General features: G+C 40.2%; 2 protein-coding genes across 4 annotated transcripts in view; one reads left to right on the forward strand and one right to left on the reverse strand.

Annotated features, from left to right (window-relative positions):
- LOC131236569 (uncharacterized) overlaps positions 1 to 15,001 on the forward strand; it is a 60,349-nt gene extending 45,348 nt beyond the window's left edge. For all 3 annotated transcript variants that reach the window (XM_058233839.1, XM_058233841.1, XM_058233840.1), the window contains 4 exons: positions 65 to 231; positions 13,461 to 13,678; positions 14,202 to 14,294; positions 14,664 to 15,001. In XM_058233839.1, coding sequence (XP_058089822.1) covers positions 65 to 231; positions 13,461 to 13,678; positions 14,202 to 14,294; positions 14,664 to 14,870 — 685 coding nt within the window. In that variant the 3' untranslated portion in view covers positions 14,871 to 15,001. The remainder of the gene's footprint in view (positions 1 to 64; positions 232 to 13,460; positions 13,679 to 14,201; positions 14,295 to 14,663) is intronic.
- Positions 15,002 to 17,387: 2,386 nt separating this feature from the next.
- LOC131224229 (histidine--tRNA ligase, cytoplasmic-like) overlaps positions 17,388 to 21,663 on the reverse strand; it is a 41,527-nt gene continuing 37,251 nt past the window's right edge. The window contains exon 8 of the mRNA XM_058219768.1: positions 17,388 to 18,100. Within this exon, the coding sequence (XP_058075751.1) occupies positions 17,765 to 18,100 (336 nt within the window). The 3' untranslated portion in view covers positions 17,388 to 17,764. The remainder of the gene's footprint in view (positions 18,101 to 21,663) is intronic.

Below are 21,663 nucleotides of genomic sequence, written 5' to 3' on the forward strand. Positions count from 1 at the left end.
CCTCATTCTCTCTTCTATTTTGAAAAAAAGGTTATCTGCTCTCATTAATCTTATTTTGGTTTAGCCGCTCAGAACACCGATTACTTCTACGTTCTGATAATGCCGATAGTCGCCTCACACCTTTGGGACGAGAGATTGGTTTGATAGATGATCGGCGGTGGAAACTATACCAGGATAAGCAAGCGCGAATGTTAGAGGAAAAAAAGCGTCTAAAGGCTGTGCGCATTTCAGGTTTGCAGGATTTATTTTTGGTAGCATCCTGTTTCTGTTCCATACTTACATTCTAGCATCAAATCTTACTCTGGTACTGAAATTGTTGATTTCTTTCAACATTTCTGGATATATATCTAGATGGGATGTTATTCTTTGGGTATTTGTAGAGGAATAATAGATACACTTCTTTGGGACTTGCCTCCCACATAGGCCTATCTGATCATCAGGTGGGCAACACATTTACAAAAGTTTATTTATTTATTTATTATAAATCTTTTCGAAAGGTTACTCAAGAATTATTGGAAGAGGAGCAGGCTAAGACGAGAAAATCAACACCCCAAGACAAAGGATGGCGCCAAGAAAACAAAAGACTCAAAATTAAATTATCAGAAGGCTTGAGAGCCAAGCCCCACTTGATGACATTCTGTTTGGCTGTCCTGAACAATTCATTGGGTTGTGGTGACAATTACAAAAGCATCGATTGTCACACCCAACCCAAATCGAATCCAAATAAGAGTCTCTGTTGACTTCTCCCTTTTTGGCCACGCCCACCCCATGCCACGCCAAAAAATAAACACACACACACACACACACACACACACAAAAACATATCAATTAAGGGATAAGCTAATGGCATTGGAATAAGTAAAAAAGATCTCACCCATATGGCTCTCAAAAGGTATCACTAAAAAAAAGGCTCTTGCAAGGAGGCAGTGTATTTATAGATGGTCCATAGTCTTGGTTATCTCAAAGGCACAAGATGCACGTGGTAGTGCTTTTTTATGAAGGTTGTCACATCTGCCTCTTCATATTAGGTTGCCAAAGATTGCTCGCCTTGCCCCGGATCGTGATATCTCAGTTGATAAGTGCTATGAGCGGTGTGACGTGGTGGTGGTGTGGGCTCCGCCTTGTCATTGGTACCTTCAAGATGACAATGTTGAGGAGTATGTCTCTCTTTTGGACTGCCTACATCTCCGTTGTCCCTTTGAAGATGAAAATGACAGCTCGTTGTTGTGCAAGGATAGATCAAGTAGTTTTTCAGTTAAATCTTTCTACCCTACGCTTTTGATTGACAATCTCCAAAAGCGGTATATTGTTTGAGGATTAAGTGATCAATTTATTGAGAAGGCACCAAGAAGGTGCAAAATTTTACAAAGAGAGAAGAAAAAGAGAAATTGCAGTCTTGTAGAGATTTCATACAAGAGGCCCATTCAACTACTAGATTCTTGGATCTGAGGATGATCTTCCCTTCTTTGGGGGCCTTGTCCCGAAAACTTCTACCGTTCCTTTCCCCCCAAATAGCCAAAAGGGTTGCTCACAAAGCCAAACGCCAAAGATCCTGAATTTTCCTTTCTAAGCAAACACCATGCTACATAAGAAAAAGGTCCTTTAGGTTTTCTGACATAGACCAAGCAATACCAAACAGGCCAAGAATGGAGTTCCAAATCTGGTTAGCATACCAATAATGAAGGAATAGATGATTTATAGATCATACCAGTGTTCAAAATATCAGTATCACGTTATGTATCACACCCTTGGGATACAGATACGTATCAGTTATCGCATGGGATAGTTGGAAACATGGGGAAACATTGGAAATTGGTCAAATTTTTCAATGAAATTTCAGTGATTGTTAAAAAATACATCAATACACACTTACAAATCAAAACATTACCAAAAACAAGTGCACATAATAGGTTTTCTTTGTATGGGGTCCTAATTTATGCATTGTCCAATTGAATTGATGCAAGTATATTAAAAGTTTATTAATATTATTTATAAATGTAAGAAGATGTGTGGAAACACAAGTAATACATTCAAAAGCAAAAGAAGAATCACTAAATCAGGTTACATACATGTTTGATTTTATGTTTGGACACAAAGTTGTAACCGATTTGCGAGAAATTGGGAAAAAATTAATTTTTTTTCAATTTTCTGCAACTTGGTCCTTCTCCTCCAAATCTCAAAATCAAAGCTTCTAATCCATGATTTTTCTTGCAAAACATGGATTTGTAACAGTTTGACACTGATTTAACATGATTTACAGGGAAAAAAAAAAGGATCAAAAAAATAAATAAAATGCTCACCGGATTGAACATGTGGGATATATCCCACTACTTGTGCATTTCGTATTGCATAGGTGGGATACGAGAAATATCATGGGATATATTCGCCGATATCGTCGATATTTAAAACATTGTATCCTGTGTTTGTCTTGCATACGAAGAAAACATTCGGAAGATACATTCCCTTTTTTTGAAGATTATCGATTGTAAGGATCTTTCCTTCTCCAACGAGCCAAGTGAAAGCTACCTCTTTTGGGGGAGCGCCATAGTGCCACACAAAGGCCATGTGCCCATTAGAAAATTTGATTTTGCAGCAACTTGCGTAGGACCTAACTGAGAAAACACTTATTTTATCTTTTCGTCCATATCAATCTATCCCTTTCTTTTTTGGCACATGGTTTCGAAGGCACCTGAGAAGTCTTGCAAATTCTTGAGCTTCGGTGTCAAGCATATTACTTCTACATAGGGGATTCCACACTACTTGGGCTCCAAAGACTTCAAAGCATTCGGCTATCATGATGTTCCTTTTCAAGGCAAGGTGTGCCACCAATGGGAAAGCATATTGGAGAGGTCGATCCCCCACCCACACATCTTCCCAAAATCTCACCCTTTCCCCATTTCCTACCATGTAAGAAGTTCCTTCCTCGAATGTCGGATAAATACGGGCAACACCTTTCCAAATCCAAGACACTTTGTAAAGGGAGGATGACTTAGTTACCCAATTACCTTTCTCACTTCCCTATTTATCTGCTATAACCTCCCTCCAAAGAGCGTTTTCTTCGGTTTTGTATCTCCACAACCACTTTGCTAAGAGAGCCAAGCTCATTGTTTCAAGGTCTCTAATACCAGCCCCCCTTTCCCATTTGGTCTATATACATCCTTCTAAGCCATAAGAATAAGATGCAATTTTTTTCTTCTACTCAAGGTGTCCCATATTGGTTAAGTATCGGCCGTAACGGTAATGGTGGGGTCCGTTACGCGATACGGGGGCATAACGGGCAATGCCCCGATTTTGCTACCGCAATGATCATTACGAGCGTAACGGCCATTACTGACCCGTTACGGCTGTTACGGGCCTTAAAAAAATAGGGGGAAAGAAATACTTACCTTTTTTTTCTTTCTTTTCTTCTTCTTCTTCTTCTTCTCGGGAAGCTGCGGCTGCGGCCGCCGCCGCGGTGGCCTTCTTCTTCTTCTTCTTCTTCTTCTCTCTCTCTCTCTCTCTCTCTCTCTCTCTCTTTTCCCTCTTTTTTCTTTTCAGTTTCAGTCTCTGGTATCGGAAAAAGAAATCGGAAGTAGATTGGCTGGTGTACCACACACCAGCTATATAGTTGTTGTAGGTATGTGTCATGCTAAGATCAAAGTTACCTGGGCTCCACAGTGATGTATTTATTATATCTACACCGTTCATCTATTTTCAGAGATCATTTTAGAGCACCACCAAAAAAACGAATTATATCCAAAGATCGTCTGGACCACACCAAAAATAGCAGCGGAGATCATGATTTTCACCATTAAACAATTCGTAGGGCCCACTGTAACGTTTATTTTCCATCCAATCTGTTCAAGCCTTAAGACGAGCTCGTCAAATGAATGGACAGTTTAGATATAACACATGTCAGCTTGATCTAAAACTTTTGTAGCCCCCAATAAATTTTTAATGGTGAACTTTTAATTATTGTTGTTTCTTATGGTGTAGTCCACCTGAGCTTTGGATGTGCTTCATTTTTGGGCTCATGCGCTAAAATTATTTGGCAAAATGGATGGACGGTGTGGATATAACATATTCATCACGGGTGGGGCCCAAAAAACTTTGACATGTGTGCTACACTTCACAATCTGAGTCCCGCCTAATTCGGGCCCTTAAAAAATTGTACATGAGACATATATTAACTTAAAATTTACCAATTAAATTATGGACTGCAATTGCTAACTCACAATGCCAAAATCAAATTGTTTGAATAATTTTAATCGTTAATTTGTGGACTTTTATTTTTTAAAATAGGGCCTTTTGATTTTTTTTCATGATTCACTATCCGATAAATGTCCACCAATTCATAAGTGGGATAATGGCAATAATATGCATGAATTTGAGGCTAATTTGGGGCATAGATTGGTCCTCCAAGTCAGCCCCAAATTGGCAACGCCATCTACCTGAATTTAATTTCATTTTTTTTAAAGAACTTTTGGGAGAAATGATATCAAATTGTTAAGTATATAAATTAGATATTTAGAAAATTAAATATATGAATTTTGTAGTCAAATTCAGGTTACCTGGTTCAAAAATTAATTAGACAGTCCGATACAACTTCTCACCAAAGAGTGGACAGTTACACCACCATAATGGCCCGTAACGGCGCAAAACTTACTTTTTGCCAAACCAATATGAAAACATCTGGATTCACTCCAGAATATTCTAAGCCGTCCCAATATGCATGCATTTATAAATTGGAACATGTTTATGGTGGTGTAACGGTCCACTCTTTGGTGAGACGTTGTATCGGATCGTCTGATGAATTTATGAACCAGATAACCTGGAATTTGATCATATATTTAATTTTCTAACTATCTACTATCAATGATAGATATATTAGAATGAATGTAAAATGAAAATATCTTACATCGGTGTTTGCAATTATTTTTGAGGAATTTCTCGAACATACCTGGGATCTTGTGCAGTGTGGTGCACGTGACTGTGATATTGTGATTCCCGTCTATGAAGTCAAGAATATTAAAAAAAAATAAAAATAAAAATTAGTAGTGTCGATATACTCCCCTGCAACTTGATTAAGGATTACTTGATTGGTTGTCGGGGGAGCTATTTTAAATACAAGTTCGGCAGTGTCAAGTGTGTACTCGCGATCTTGCAATAATACTGTTGTGAGCTGTCTGCTGCAACAAATACTTACCTTAACACAAATATATACTCACAAGTCACAATCACAAGTCACCACCAAAATGAAAATCTGCTTTTTTGTGGTTGCTCGACCTCCACATCATCGTCATCGTCACCATCAGGCTGAGGCTGTCCAATAGGTGTAGGTGCTACATATCCATAATATCCAGTGCCAGAAGGAAATACTAGATCAACGAAACTAGAAGATGACTGATCCTGACTAGGCAACGACTCTGACCCCGAATAAGGATATCCACCAGTGCCCATCGAATAGCCATACTGGTGCCCATACTCAGGCTGTTGAGAATCTTGAGATTGAGAGTGCGTCTGCTGTGATGAGTAACTTGGATTTGGATCTGGATATCTATAATCATATGGATATTGATCAGGAGGGCTACTCCAACATGAATGTGATGGAACAGGCTCAGTATAACCATCATAATTCAATTCACCATAAGAATATCCATCATAATAACCAAGACCATGAGCCTGCTGATGTTCCGAACCTCTCGGACCCGGTGCACCACTAGATGTACCCACCTCCTGTTGGCTGTATCGTGACTCGGTACACTCATAAGTCCGACCTCGTGTACCACCTCGTCGCTGTTCATCGACATCATGATCTGTAGACGGCTGTATAGGGCACTGAGCAACACCAGAAGTGCCAGCACCAGGGGCAGGGGGGTCATCGTCTTCATCCGACACGGTCACGCTACCACTGCTCGTACTCTTTTGTTGATCTTGAGCCGTATCTGTACGTGGCATAAACGCTGCCCCTCTTACTGGTTCCAACACATCTGCACGACTCTCTTGTTGCGCTCTGCGTATTTCTGGGTCATCAATTTCCAATTCTTCACTATCCTCTTCAATTTGTTTTTCCCTTGTTTCCAACCAAGGTAGAAGTGGGTCATCCTCATTATAAATATTATCCAAGTTTATTGGACAGTAGTCTCCGTCATCAGCAGTTGTAATGCTCCTATGATGTCGTCGCATTCTTAGTTTTATATTGTAGTGCATGAAGACAAGTCTATCTAATGTTCTATGCAATCTATTCCTATTCTTTGAATGAATGAGCGCAAAACAACTCCAATTCCTTTCGCAGCTAGAGGAAGATGTTGTCTGGCTCAAAACTTTTACTGTAATTTTTTGGAGAGCCTTCGTTACTCTCTCCGAAATTAATTCACCATTCGGCCGGTTGCAATCTAGATACTGCATGCTGTGCAAGAGCATCTCCAAAGCTACCAAGGCGATTTCCAAATGTATCTAATTCATTTAATGCCTTTATTTGCAGATCTAAGTCAGGCTCTAATCTCTTTATCACATTTTTTAGCCCGACACGAACTTCATCATTCGCAACAAATGATTGGGCATATCTATACCTAGGATTTAGGTAGTAACCTGCTGCATGAAGATCGTGATGGAGTTGGTTTGTCCATCTCTTGTCGATCATCTTCCAATAAGTCTGCCAACTTCTACAATTACGTTGAATTGCAAGCTTTGCCTTATCCATGGCATCATATAGGAAGCCCATGGTAGGTGCTTCATCGGATTCAACAAGACGGAGTACCCTCATTAGTGGCTCCATCACCTTTAGGATCGCCTTGACCTTCTTCCAATATTTGTTGTCCCGTATGGTGTTCGCAACTTCGACCGGTATTCCTGATGTCTTCTTCCCATGTTTTGTGTTGAGCCATTCTCGGGAAGCGAACATCTCACTCAACTCTTCCCTATGCTGGAATAAACTCTCTAATGCTATAAAGTTTGTTGCGAATTTACTCGCCGCAAGCCTCAACAACTCTCGTCCTTTCATGAACTTTCTCATTATTGCAACTACTTGATTATGGTTGTAAATAAACTTTGTCACTTCCCTTGCCCTTTCGACCATTTCCTTAACATTCTTCTTCCCAATATCTTCCAATATAAGATCAATACAATGGGCAGCACATGGTGACCAAAAAAGATGTTTTCTCTTATCCATCAACATATGTCCTGCAAGCTTATATGTTGCTTCATTATCTGTCACAATCTGCACTATATTCTCCTCTCCAATCTCGTCCACAACTTTATCCATTAGTCCATTAATATAATTAGAATCTTTTGTTACCTCTGAGGCATCAATTGACTTCTGGTATATAGTTCCTAAGTGACAGTATATCATGAAGTTGATCATGCTACGTCTGGTTGAGCCAGTCCAACCATCACACATGATCATGCATCCTCTGGCTTGCCATACAGGTTTAAAGGTAGCCACGTATGCTTTCACATCTGCATACTCTGCATCTGTCCATTTCCCCCTAATCTCTTTAGTCGTGGGAGCTTTTATTCCTTCACCTGCTTCTACTACTGCATCAATTACCACCTGCCAATATGGAGAATTGGTCGCGTTAGGAGGTATGTTATCATGTATAAATAACTTTGTTGCTGCTCTACCTAATTTCTCAACGGAAGTTCTTCTCCACATTTGTTTTATCTTCTTTTGTTTAGTTGATTCTTTCTTAAACAGGATTGGATCAATAGAGGGTCTCCTAGGCTCATTTACTTATTCATCCAAACGTATAGGGGCATCACGTGAAGATGTCTGTCGTCGGTTCCCAAACACACGTCGTAACCCACCAAACCTACCTCCCCCACCTGCAGAAGCAGTTGCACTTCCAGTTCCACTCCCATTGCACCCCTCCTCTGGTATCACGCACTGACCCATGCGTGCCAAAAATGCGACGACGTTCTTCCTCTTCACGAGCTAGACGCAAGCTCTCTTCTAGCTATAGTTAATTCTCGATCTGAATCTTTGTCAGAATCAATAATATCTTCATTACAAATGCCCATATATTCAGGACCAAACACCTCCTGTCGAGCTGCGTCCAAAACATCATCTTTCTTCTTGTGTACAGCAGCACGTTTACCCTTCGACTCATCCAGACTAACTTGCATTAAAAGCATTATCTCTTTCAGTACTCTAGTACATGCCGCAACTTGACCCTTTTGATGTGCCAAATGTTGTTTGAGATGGGTAATTCCACCAGTCATTAGTCTATCACAATATTTGCACTTCATTTGGTGCCTAGTGCCACCAACCCTCTCACAATGTTGCCATCCAGTATCCTCACTTGTTGTTGGCCAGATCCAGACATTTCTTTAGGCTTAGGTAGACACTAGATAATTAGATTTGAGTATGAGTGTATCGTGTATGACCTATGTTAATAAAGATGATTTTATATTCTAACTAAACCCTAAGAAGCTCCAAGGCAAAACCGTCCAATATAAGCAAATAAAAACATAAAGTCACTAATTCGAAAATAGAAAAAAATTATAAAATGACACCCCAAATCTGTAAAATGCACATTAACATATTCTACCATGATTAACACATCATATGGCATGATTAAAACAGTAATACAACCATTAAAAATTGATTTTTCGAATTTTTAAAAAAGGGACAAAATTCATGCGTAAATAGAAAAAAATATTTTAAAAATATAAAATGGGACCCCAAATCTGTAAAATGCACATTAACATGTTCTACTATGATTAACACATCATATGGAGTGATTAAAACAGCAAAACAATCATTAAAAATTGATTTTTCGAATTTTTAAAAAAGGGGCAAAATTCATGCGTAAATAGAAAAAATATTTAAAAAATATAAAATGGGACCCCAAATCTGTAAAATGCACATTAACATGTTCTACTATGATTAACACATCATATGGAGTGATTAAAACAGCAAAACAATCATTAAAAATTGATTTTTTGAATTTTAAAAAAAGGGGCAAAATTCATGCGTAAATAGAAAAAAATATTTTAAAAATATAAAATGGGACCCCAAATCTGTAAAATGCACAATAACATGTTCTACTATGATTAACACATAATATGGAGTGATTAAAACAGCAAAACAATCAATAAAAAATGATTTTTTGAATTTTAAAAAAAGGGGCAAAATTCATGCGTAAATAGAAAAAAATATTTAAAAAATATAAAATGGGTCCCCAAATCTGTAAAATGCACATTAACATGTTCTACTATGATTAACACATCATATGGAGTGATTAAAACAGCAAAACAATCATTAAAAATTGATTTTTTGAATTTTAAAAAAAGGGGCAAAATTCATGCGTAAATAGAAAAAAATATTAAAAAATATTAAATGGCACCCCAAATCTGTAAAATGGATATTAACATGTTCTACTATGATTAACACATCATATGAGATAATTAAAACAGCAAAACATATTAAAAAAGTATAAATACCTATTTTTGATAAATTTATGAAAAATGGCCCACCAAGCTTTGATTCAACAAAATCCGCCAATATAATGTGTTTTTTCCTCAAATATCCAGCCAAGGTTGGTCGAAATTAGCAGGAGAAGGAGTGAGAAGGAGTTTGGAAGCAAGAAGTTTCGAAAAAACATAAAAAACAGACCTTAAAATGCAAAAAAATGGCCGTTTTTCGACCGTTCTGGGGCTGACCGTTACGGGTTACCGTTACGCCCGTATCTATTACGCCCGTGTCGGCCGATACGGTACAAAAATTGGTATCGGCCGATCTGACCCGAATCGGGTAGCGGTGCGTCTGCGTTACCGTTACGTATCGGCCGTGTCGGCCGATACGTAACCGATTTGGCATTCCTTACCTGGTTCAAAAATTAATTTGACAGTCCGATACAACTTCTCACCAAAGAGTGGACCATTACACCACCATAAATATGTTTCAATTTATAAATGAATGCATATTTGGAATGCTTAGAAAATTCCGTATTAAATCCATATTTTTTCATATTTTTTTGCCAAAAAAAAAAAAATTTGCACCGTTACGGGCCGTTACGCCCTCGTATCGCCGTTACACTCCCGTATCGGTATCGGTATCGGAGGGCACCGTTACACCAACCGATACCGATACGGGATACCTTGCTTCTACTCCAAATCTTGCCATAGAAAATCTCTTCTTACCTTATCCAATTTTTCTATAACTGACTACGAGCAACTGTAAAGGGACATGAAGTAGAGCAGGAGATTAGACGAGATGACCTTGATAAGGGATAATTGATCACCTATGGACAAGTTCTTCCCTTTCCAGATAGCTAACTTTCTTTCGAATCTTTCAACTATTACATCCCACAAGTGTTTTGTTGGCTTCCCTAAATAGAGGGGAAGGCCTAAATAGGTTAAGGGGAAAGATCCTGTGCAACAACCAAAATTCCATGCTAATCTCACAAGATCATAACGAGAGATATGGGCCCCAAGCACCTCACTTTTGGCTATATTGATTTTTAGCCCCTACACTGCCTCGAAGCTAAGAAACGTCATCCGCAACCTATCAACCATTTCCTCATCCGCATCACAAAATAATATAATATCATTTGCAAATTGTAAGTGCAAGATAGGGGGAGCCTCCTCGGAAGCCTGAAACCCTTTAATGATGCCCACCTCTCGGCCTTTCGATATCATTCTTCTTAGTGCTTCCACAACCACAATGAAAAGGAAGGGGGATAGAGGGTCACCTTGACGAATCCCCCTCGAGGGTTGAAAGTGCCCTTGGGGCGCACCATTAACTAGCACTGAGAATCTTGCCAATAGAATGCATTCACCCATCCATCTTATCCATTTTGAGCCACAACTTATCCTTCGAAGCAAATACTCCAAAATTTTGCAATTGACATGATCGTAAGCCTTTTCTATATCAAGCTTTGCACACCACACCACTAGAGCCTTCTTTGAATCTCGAGTCAATGCATTCGTTGGCTATTAGAGCACTGTCCAACAATTGACGACCCTCAATAACTGCACTTTTTTGGAGACAATGGAGTTCAGCACCCTTCTAGACCTACTTGCTAAAATCTTTGCAAGTATCTTGCATGGGCCCCCAATTAAACTAATAGGCCTAAAGTCTTTAAGACCTTTTGCTGCAAAAATCTTGGGAGTGATCACGATAAAAGAGGAACCCAAAGCTGATGATAATCGGCCCCTCTCGAAAAACTCCGACATGAAATCCACGAGATTGCTCTTTATCACTTCTCAGAACACTTAATAGAAGGCTAGCAGAAAACCGTCCAGCCCAGGTGCCTTGTCCCCCTCCAAAGAGTCAACTGCCTCTTTGATTTCACTAATCAAGAAAGGCTTTTCCAAATTCGACGAGTCTTCCCCTGATAAAGAGTTTAAGTCATTTGAAGGGGCGCTTCCAGCTATCGTCGGAGAGGTCCTTGAAATAATTGACCACTGCTTCACACACCTCCTCTTCTTCTTCTTTTTTCCACCCTTCTGTTTCCCACAAGCAAACTACCTATCTTGTTATTCCTGGACCTTGCACTTGCAAATTGCAATGCTATGAAAAAAAATTGTATTTTTATTCCCCTTAAATGCTATGAAAAAACTTTGCATTTTTATTCCCCTTCTTTCAACCAAGTGGCCCTGGATCGTTGCTTCCATTTAATCTCCTCTTCCTTTAACTGAGTGGCTTAAAGAAGAGAGAGTTCTGTTTTATAGGTTCTTTCTTCGTCCATTAACAAATTTGCTTCTGCCTTGAGTCTAATTCCCTCATACCTTTTAGAATATCATTCAACTCTTGGTTTCTTGCCCCCAATACCTCCTTTTTCCACATTAAAATTTTCTTTTTCAGTATTTTAAGCTTATGCAAAATCCAATAACCAGCATAGCCGGATACTTGAAAGGATCTCCACCAGTCACAAATCAAACCATTGAATCCTTCCACCTCTAGCCAAGGAAGCTCAAAAAGGAAGGATTTCGGACCTCAACTGTCGGAATCAACAAAAAGAAGAACTGGGCAGTGATCTGAAATGGGTGTTGGGAGTGATTGAGTGGCCACAAATGGAAATAGCTCCTCCCAAGCAGGTGAGATGAGAAATCTACCGAGCCTTGACATAGTAGGATCGGCTTGTCCATTGGACCAAGTAAACCTTCCACCCAACATAGGTAGATCTATCAGATTATGCTTGCTGACCCATACCAAAAAATCCGACATGCTTCTAGTGATATGTTCCCCTTCGGATTTACACCGGGGTTGATCAAACCCACCTCTGATGACGTCGAGTTCATCCCAAAACTCTCTCCCCTTCTGCTAGTCTGCGTTGATCCATAAACTGTTGTGAAGCACCAGCTAAATCCAGATGTTGTCTCCCGAAGGTGAGATGTTGTCTCCCAAGCTACCAAAGTTTCCCCTGCAGCTCCCTAATTGGCTATGGCTATCCCTAATATGTGCCCTATGTGCATGTCCAATGCCGAGTCGGTTAACCATCTCTTCGTCCATTGCCTGTTCGCAAGCAATGCAGAGGCCTCTGTTCTGGGATGGTTCAATATGGATTGGTCCATGCTTCTTGAGGTGGGAGATCTCTTCTGAGCTTGGCACAGGGTTGACATCCGGAGTAAATACCATAACATTTGGAGGCTATGTTTACTAGCCAGATTGTGGTCGATTTGGGGGAAAGGAATGGTAGATGCTTCTGAAACGAAAGTAGGAGTGCAGATTGGGTTTCTAGTCTTCTTTGGCCCCTCGTTATTGAATGGGCCTTGGCTAAGGGTTTGGCAGAATTCTTGTAAATTTTGGTTTTTTCCTTTGTTTCAGTTGTTTTTGTTTTTCTTTGTGGCCCTACCTCAGCACCTCTTCAATGAAAGTTTCTTGTTATCTTTCTAAAAAGAGAAAAAAAATGTGCGCACTTTATTCCTACCCACTAACCAAAGGCGGTGGTGATCCTTGGGGGTCCTTTGTAAGACCAAACAAACTCCATAGGATTGTAGGACGCCTTGAATGGGAAGAGTAAAGAGCCTCACAAAAAGATCAAACTGATTTTTTACCGGCTCTCTCCAATTTCCAAGTCCATCATCGCTGCAGGATTGCCAGTTGTCTGATCATTTCCTCCAATTCATTGTCATTCAAAATTCCTGCTGCAAGGATGGGCCCAAGCCACTTGACCACCCAAGAGCATTGTGATATTGTAAGCTCCCTCTCTGTATCTATGCAAGTCAATCAAGGGAAAGCCAAGAAAAATGGTTGATACAAAAGAATTTAACAATCAAGATAAATTGATCATGCTCCATATTCAACATACATGGATGTCACACCTGATGATCAAATCAGCCTGATTTTTTTCTCACAAGGAATCTACAGTGCAACCCACCTGATGAGCAAATAGGACCTGTCACACGTGTGCTTCTTCTGTGATGATGTGAATGCAGAAAGGGTGCACCTGCTTGAGCACATTTGCATCCCAAGAGTTGTATACACTTCATGTACTGCAATCCAAGTTGCTCATTTATGGATAATGTATTTTCAGGGGGAGATTTGGCTGCGGACGTCACTCTGTTATCTGGTCAACCAGTCAAGGATTCTGCTACACTAGAGAGCCTTCTAAAGAAACCACATACACAATATAAAGTTCTCGATAAGCATGGGTTTGGAAATGAACAACTTTCAAGGGTGGAAAAAGAATGTGTTGAGATTGATATCAAGTATGAGGGCTTCATTTTGCGCCAACAGAGTCAACTCCAACAGGTGAGTTGATGTTCGATATTGAATCATTATTGGCATGGCTCATGCGCTGCCATGTTTGCAAGGATCACTAGGTTCCCTACATTTATGGCCATTTCTATGTGAGGATTCATATGATTCTTTACCAGAGAACATGAAGAGTATTCATGGATTTCAAGTCCATGTGAATGGGGTCCATGGCTCCTTGATCCAGGTTGCTCATCTGATGGGCCCTCCCGTTCATGGCTCCTACCCAAAGATGTCCCAAGGGATGACATTATGCATATTCAAAGAAAAGAAAATGCCAGAAGTCGGATGACTAGAATCTTTGAACATGGGAGATTTTTGGTGCAAGGTCAAATACAGTGAGCTGCATCAGATAAATGGTCTGGATCTCTGGACCATGGACCCACTGGAATGAAATGAAGAAATGATATGCTATTCTCCTTCTCAGGTCAAGGATCACTACTATTTCTAAATGTATCTGTAGTTTAGCAAGACTGGTTAACAGCAGCTACTAACATTGTGTGGTTCTGATATTCCTTAGATTGTTCGTCAACATCATAGGCCGCTTCCAGAGGATCTCGATTACTATGCCATGACAACATTATCTTTGGAAGCACGTGAAAAACTTTCCAAGGTATGTTGCATTCAGAATACCTGTTACGTTGTGGAGAAGGATTTTCTTTTCTTGATATCCGCAAAACTAGTCATTGGCTCCCACTGGAAATAAGGAGGGTAAGATGTCATTTCACTCCAAGTGATTGGTTGGATGACATAATAGCTCATTCAAGTTGTTTGAATATGCTTTATTAAGTTGGGAAAACATTGTGCGGTCATGTGCTGTGGCCATTCAAATATGGCGGGAGGGTATCCCAATATGTACACTTGGGGTTCCCACCCACCATATTTGGATGGTGGGATGTATGCGGACACTGAAGTTTGGCCCTTATGTGTCTGTTCAGATTGCGGAATGCTAATGTTCTGATCAATGTTGTGGCCCTTTCAGGTCCGACCACAAACCATAGGTCAAGCGAGCAGAGTGGGCGGTGTTAGCCCAGCTGACATCACGGCTCTTCTCATTTGCCTTGAAGCAAACCGAAGAAAGGAGCAGGCGAGGAGAAGGCATGAGATGCTGACATCTGTCATGGCTGATGCTGATCATGCCAATCAACAGGTCTCAGAAGTTGTGGCTGTGCAAGGGACTAATTCATAAATATCTTTACAATCTTTTGGCCCTTTTCTCTGTGTTTTTGCCATGTTGTAAATTTTTATTGAGTAAACATATATGGGTAATGGCTGCGACCGTTTAATGGAAATTGCAGGACATTCTGATTCTTTCTTTCAGGGGCGGGGGTCCAATGTTTGATCAGCATGGACAGAAGAACCGGTGCCTTCTGGGCTAGGCCACCATGCTACCCATTTTCGGATTTGGACTGCTTTGTGCTGCACGTGGGGGTGGCAATGGACCAGGTATGGGCTGGCGGTAGTCTTGCCCAGGTTCACACTAAGGCCCAAGGCCTTAGCCTGGAGTGGTAACGGTGCTGCAGGTGATGGTTGGGCCAGGCACACATAGCCCAGCCTGAAACTTGATCAGACCCTGATGTCCCATGGTGAATGTTCCTAATTCATCCCTTGATCAGTTGGCCTGCACATGCACGAATGGATAGGCATTTATTTTTAAAAAAAAATGAAAACTAAGGTCCACATGCATAATACATGTGTTGCCTAACTGATTATTCGGATGGAGAAATTTTAGAATAGAATACAGCATTATGTCAGGATAGAGCTTGGATGATGACAATGATGGTATTTGTAGAATAGAACAAGTCCCCACGAAGTCAGGCTGGGCTGGGTTGGATCCTTACTCTTGCTCGGGTGGTAGACTCTCAGGAGTTTCAACACCCGGTCAAGGGTTCAAGCATCCATAGGTGGTGAAATCCCACTATGGCGTGAGTGTGTGGGGGTGTGTGTGTGCATGTGTCAAAAAAAAAAAAAGAGGCTGGGCTAGTTTGCATCAGGCCAAAATGACCTAACCCCAAGCCTAGTCTGAAAATTGATCGGGCCATACCTACCTGTTCCCTGCTGCATCCATCCCTGGTCACACAGCACTACAATTTTCAAACTTTTAGGGTCCGTTTGGTAGACAGCATGAAAATGAGCAAATCTCATTTGAGTTCATCATAATTGTGCATTCAAGATCATATCGCTAATGGGTAAATTCTATTTAGTTATTCGTAATTATTCATTATTAGAGATTAACTAAAATGAGATGGAACTCATTTTCGGGCATCTGCCAAACCGGCCTATACTATTTTCAATTTAATATATACTAGGTACGTCATGGCTTACACTGGTTTGGACCTGACGGACCCTCACTATTTTCAACTTAATATGTACCGGGAATGTCGTGGCTTGCACTTTTTTGGACCTGACGACCCACAAAAAGAAAGAAAGAGAAAACGGATCTGAGCTGAGGGTTTGAAGACCGTTGAGGGAACACAGCCAGCGGGAAAAGAGGAAAGATGGTATAGATGTGAGTGATATGGCAATATACACATCATGGGCTCGTCACTATAGATGAAGTCCTGGTACGGAATTCACACCGACAGATCAACAGACATCAAATGGACAGTTAAAAAGTAGTTGAAAGGAGGAATGACATGGGGTCCACATTGAATGAATCATTATGATCCTCACTAGAGAGGATATTCACTCACCCCAAGTGCCTCGAGTGTTTACAAGTGGAGCTGATGGTTTAGACCTTGGGATCCCTGATGCCGAAAAAAAAAAAAACCCTGGTTCGTACAAGTTCAATGGAGGCCATCAACTTGGAATTATTTGATCCTTGCCAACCCCCACTCCAAATGCATGGTAACATTGCTAAGCATTACTTACCATATGCACCTTGTTTCCAAACCCATCGCTTAATTCTTCCAGAAACATCTACTTTCTTGAAAGCCATGAAGCTTTTTGACAAACCAATCAGCCATTTCTTCAACGTCTCCACAAATACACCGCCCTCAAGCAGCCACAAATGCTAATTTACACCGTCTGTCTACACCACATGCGACTGGAGGACCATTAGCAGTAAGATCTCCATCTGCTGCAGCATTTGTCACCAACCGTGTAGACGGTTCCTGAAAAGAAGAGAGCGAGCTAGTGTGGGTACATAGCCAAGTTCCACCTGGTCCCAGCTGAGAGTGAATTGCCTTGGTTGAATGCCCCAGAAATGTTTTGAAAGTGACAGATGATGTCTGTACAGCAGTTAGAAACAAAAATGGACTCTTGACAAGAATTCTCATTCCCCCCTAGATTTACATGTATTTTATTGGCTTGCATAGGATGTGCATGTCACAAGGAGAGATGGCAACGCTGATGACGGCTGCAGCTTCTTCTCTTCATATTAGATTCGCCTTCTTTGTTACCAAAGGTTCCGGACCAATCTTCCCATCCAAGCAAGAACTGACAGTGGAACAGCAGGGGCAAAAAAAAAAAATGTTTAGGTCTAAACCAATTAACACAGCAGATCTGTTTTGGCTCACCGGAATATCCTAACACTGATCACTGGCCTTACAAAATGACAGTTGATAAAATTGCAAACTAAGCCAGCAAATAAGGAATGAGGATGGTCTCCCCAGTGAAATTAAGGGAGCACCTCCCATCCAGTGGGCTATCAGATCAACAGTCCAGATCATACACATCATCAGTTCAATATCCTAACACTGATCACTGGCCTTAAAAAATGACGGTTGATAAAATTGCAAACTAAGCCAGCAAATAAAGAGTGAAGATTGTCTCCCCAGAGAAATTAAGGGAGCACCTCCCATCCAGTGGGGCTATCAGATCAATAATCCAGATCATCAACACATCATCAGTTTAATCTTTTTCCTTTTTCTTTTTTTTTTTCCCTTTTCCCTATCAATTGATAATGGTATTCTCGGCTACATTTTACATTTTCTCATATTCATCATCATTAACCATCATGCATCAAATTTCCAAATAATATGAAACTAGAATGGGAGATCTCCAATGTAACAGAAAAAAGGATGCCATTTGTAATGCACACTCAAACAAGAGATCTATAGATCGCAAAATGGACTATACTTTTCAGACGACAACATAGCGGTTGGAGAGTGACTGAGATGAGGCATCCAACCTTCTTTGCAGCTCCTCAACAACTTTTTCTCTTGGGACTGCCACCTCGTTGTTGACAGCAACTTCTTTTATGTTGGCAATGCCTTTCTCTAATTCCGAGTCGCCCACAATCACCATCCAAGGGATGCCAGATTGCTTGGCACGATCGATCTGTTTCATCACTCTTTTGGTGACTGCGAATTCTGCTTTCAGTTTGGCATTCCACAGTTCGCTCACCAGTTCGGCAACCAGCGACAGATCCTTCCCCACAAGAACCACCAAGACTTGTGTTTCAGTCGCACGAATTGCCTGCCGAAATACAACAAGTGAAAGAATGTAAGATGCACATCAGTGCCTTGTATCCACAAACTTCCAAGGACAGAAAAATTCACTAAAAGTATACACAGGCCAATGTTAACCACACACTTATTACTGTGATTGGATGCCCAAGGCAACAGATGGCCACCACCTAATGGAACTATAATTTATGAATCAACTACAATAAGAAGGATGATTATATTCATTGATTTGAGCTTCAATTTCTTCTTCTTCTTCTTTTTGAATGATATGTGAGCTTGAATTTCTCACATTTAAAAGTAACAAACTTGACCCAAAAAAAAAAAAAACAAAACAAAACAAAACCTCAATTGCAGCAGAAAAACAGAAAATAATGATGAATATGTGGAGTCACTTCACCAAAATGATGACAATGATCATAATAATAATAATAATAATAATAACAATAACAAAAGAAAGGAGTCATCCCAAAGGTGGCCTAGTAGAATCTCTCCAAGGATTGCAAACCCCATTGCAGGAAACACAAAAGAATATGTTTTTGCTTGTGTTGCTTCTGCAGCTGGAGCTACAGTGTTGGACCATCCCCATATGGGGGCGTGTTTTGTAATTCCTGCTTTGTTGTTTCTTCTTTTCCTTCTTGAAGCGAGTGGACTATCCCAACCACCTCCCTGATCACAAAAATGGATGTATAACAGAAGCCACCCTGATGAGGCCGGAAAAAAACAAATATCAGCTTCCGGTTCTCATCCAGCACCAGATTTCCAATCCCAAAAGCCTCAGGCTCCCAAATCCTAGCTCCCATGACCCTGAATGACCAACATCTAAGACAGCCAGAGGCCTGTTGAAAATACATATTTCTTGTACATATATAGTCCTATCCAAGAATCCTTGATTACAAATTGTTTTGCTGACACATGCTGCCTTTTTGGGTGGGAGTGAGGGAGGGAGCTATGCTTGCCAGCAAGTAAAACAATTTCAAATTTGCCACTGCCCTCAAATGGTGACAATGGCCATCAATACCATTGTTACCAAAATAGTGGTATCAGATGAAAAATAAATAAATTTGGTAGGGAACACTTTAGATGTGTCTATGGTACGATCAATTAAAAAACATAACTAGAGCAATGGACGTGCAAAAGTAAACGATCAAAAGAGGGGTGGGGGGAGCCTCAGCTTGAACAGATGTTGGTCCTTTTCTGCAGCAAGAAGGGTTGAATAGGAAAGAAACTGAAGTACCGACACTATTTCAAGCTTGGAAATGATGTTGTCTCTGTCTACACAAAAAACTCTCAAACATGATAGGGTAATATTCGTGCTTGATCATCAAAATAATTAATTGGTGTGTCAATTATTGTACAATATACTGGTTATTACATGTATATGCATGAATAAATAAAGTTAAATAATACACTTAACAGTAGTACACGAACACATTCTCTAGAATAAATGCACCCTTGACGGATCATCATCATCATCATCATCTAAGCCTTATCCAACTAATCGGGGTCAGCTACAAGAATATTCTTCTTCTTCGAAGCCTTATCTGATGGAGGCTTGATAAATAACTTATAAAGAGATTTGATCATGCCCCGACCGGACTTCTCCTTGATCCATACCATGTTGTCTCTATCCCCCACCGACGGTCTCATATTGCTAAACATCTCTAGTCATCTAATAAAGTCTTCCAATTCTTCGTCGGACATATTTCTCCGACATGGTGGGGCCCAAGACACCTCATCACATAAAAAGGAGTAACAACATACAACCAAGATATTCACTTCCGCCGAGATTTTAGCCAACCTTGGAAAAACGTCCCACAACGTCTTGGTGCCCAAGTAGATATCCTCCCAAAAGTGAACCCTTTCCCCATTGCCCAATGAGAAACCCACTCATTCCAAAAGCTTCTGCCTCAACCCCTTTTTTTCTTTCTTTCTTTATGATCTCTTTCCAAAGATAGGCTTCGTCCGAACCAAAACCTCCATAGCCACTTCCTAGGAGAGAGGAATTCATCGCCTCCAAACTTCTTAAATCCACTCCCCCCATCTTTGTTCAGTCTGCACACCTCTTTCCATTTCAAAAGGCAGAATTTGAGCTTCTTCGAAGCTCTTTGCCATAAGAAATCCCCCCTAAGCCTTTCCAACTAATTCAAAATAGCTTCCGGGCATTGGAAAGGAGATGAAATAGAGCAGAAAATTGGACGTTACCGCCTTAATCAACATTAGTCTCCTCCCAAATAAAGGCGCATACTCTACCATCTTGAAAGTTTTCCTTCGAATCAGTCAACTACTTTGTCCCACAAATGCTTCACCGGTTTCAGTAAGCTGAGGTAGAACGAAGGAAAGGACCCCAAACAGCAATTGAAGATACTTGAAAACCTACTTACCTCTTACCTCCTCTTCTGGAAGGCAGGCCCTAATAACTCATTCTTGTTGATATTCACCTTTAGACAGGATACCACCTCAAAATGTATAATAATTTTCTCCAAATTATCCACTTTTACTTCATCTGCGTCACAGAAGATGATCATGCCGTCTGCATACTAAAGATGAGATACTTGGAAATGACTACCTTGAAGCCATCTTCAAGCCCTGCAACTACAGCTTTCTCTAACATTTTGCTAGTGTTTTGAATAGTGAACTCTAAAGCGTGAGGTGTAAGCTACATGCTACTTCTAGATTTTTAATCAAGGTTGCAATTGGTTGCACCAATTTCATGATATTTTGCACTAAATTAGACTGATTAATAATGAAATTTAACAAAATTTTATAGTTTTTGGTGCAATCAAACATAACCTAAAGTAATAGAAAAGGAAAATGATTAAGTATAAAGGTAAAGAAAGAGCAATTAAACTGATTTAATATTGTTATTTATATTATTTTACTAAAAGCAATGAAAAGATTAACCTATTGTTATAAAAAATAGAAAAATGTAATAAATCATTGAAAACATTAATTGACTTTGATGTTGTTGTTGTTTAGTGCATGCAAATTATCAAGTAGCGTAGGCTACATGCAACGTAAGCTATTTTCATGAGATATATAGCATTAAGGCTAAGCTATGTTGCTATTTAAAACACAGCATTTTGCTAAACGCCTCTACCACCACCACAAACAAATATGGAGAAAGTGGGTCTTCCTGATGCAAGCTTCTAGATGTGGAAAAGAAGCCCTTTGGGGATCCATTTACTAAGACTGAGAACTTAGCTGATTGTAGGCAAATTTAGACCCAGTTTCTCCACTTCTGCCCACAACCTAACCAACCCAATCTATAGTTAAAAAATTCCCAATCCACGTGATCATATACATTTTCTATATCTAACTTGCAAATCACCCCTTTCTTCCCTTTCTTGTGGCGAGAGTCTATGCAGGCTACATGAATCCTTTTCAACCATTCCATGGGTCATAACTTCAGTTAGACCAGTCATCAAGTCTTTTCTTACTACCTTCACCTATGTCCTTTTGGGCCTTGCCCTTTTAGAGTCTTCCCTTCCCCTTGCTCCACAACAGATGCGAGTTGGAAAATAGACACTTTCTCATACTCTCAAGTGTTATATCATTTTTCATGTCTGGACAGTA

This window comes from Magnolia sinica, chromosome 2 (genome assembly GCF_029962835.1).
Source record: "Magnolia sinica isolate HGM2019 chromosome 2, MsV1, whole genome shotgun sequence".
NCBI classification, from domain to species: domain Eukaryota; kingdom Viridiplantae; phylum Streptophyta; class Magnoliopsida; order Magnoliales; family Magnoliaceae; genus Magnolia; species Magnolia sinica.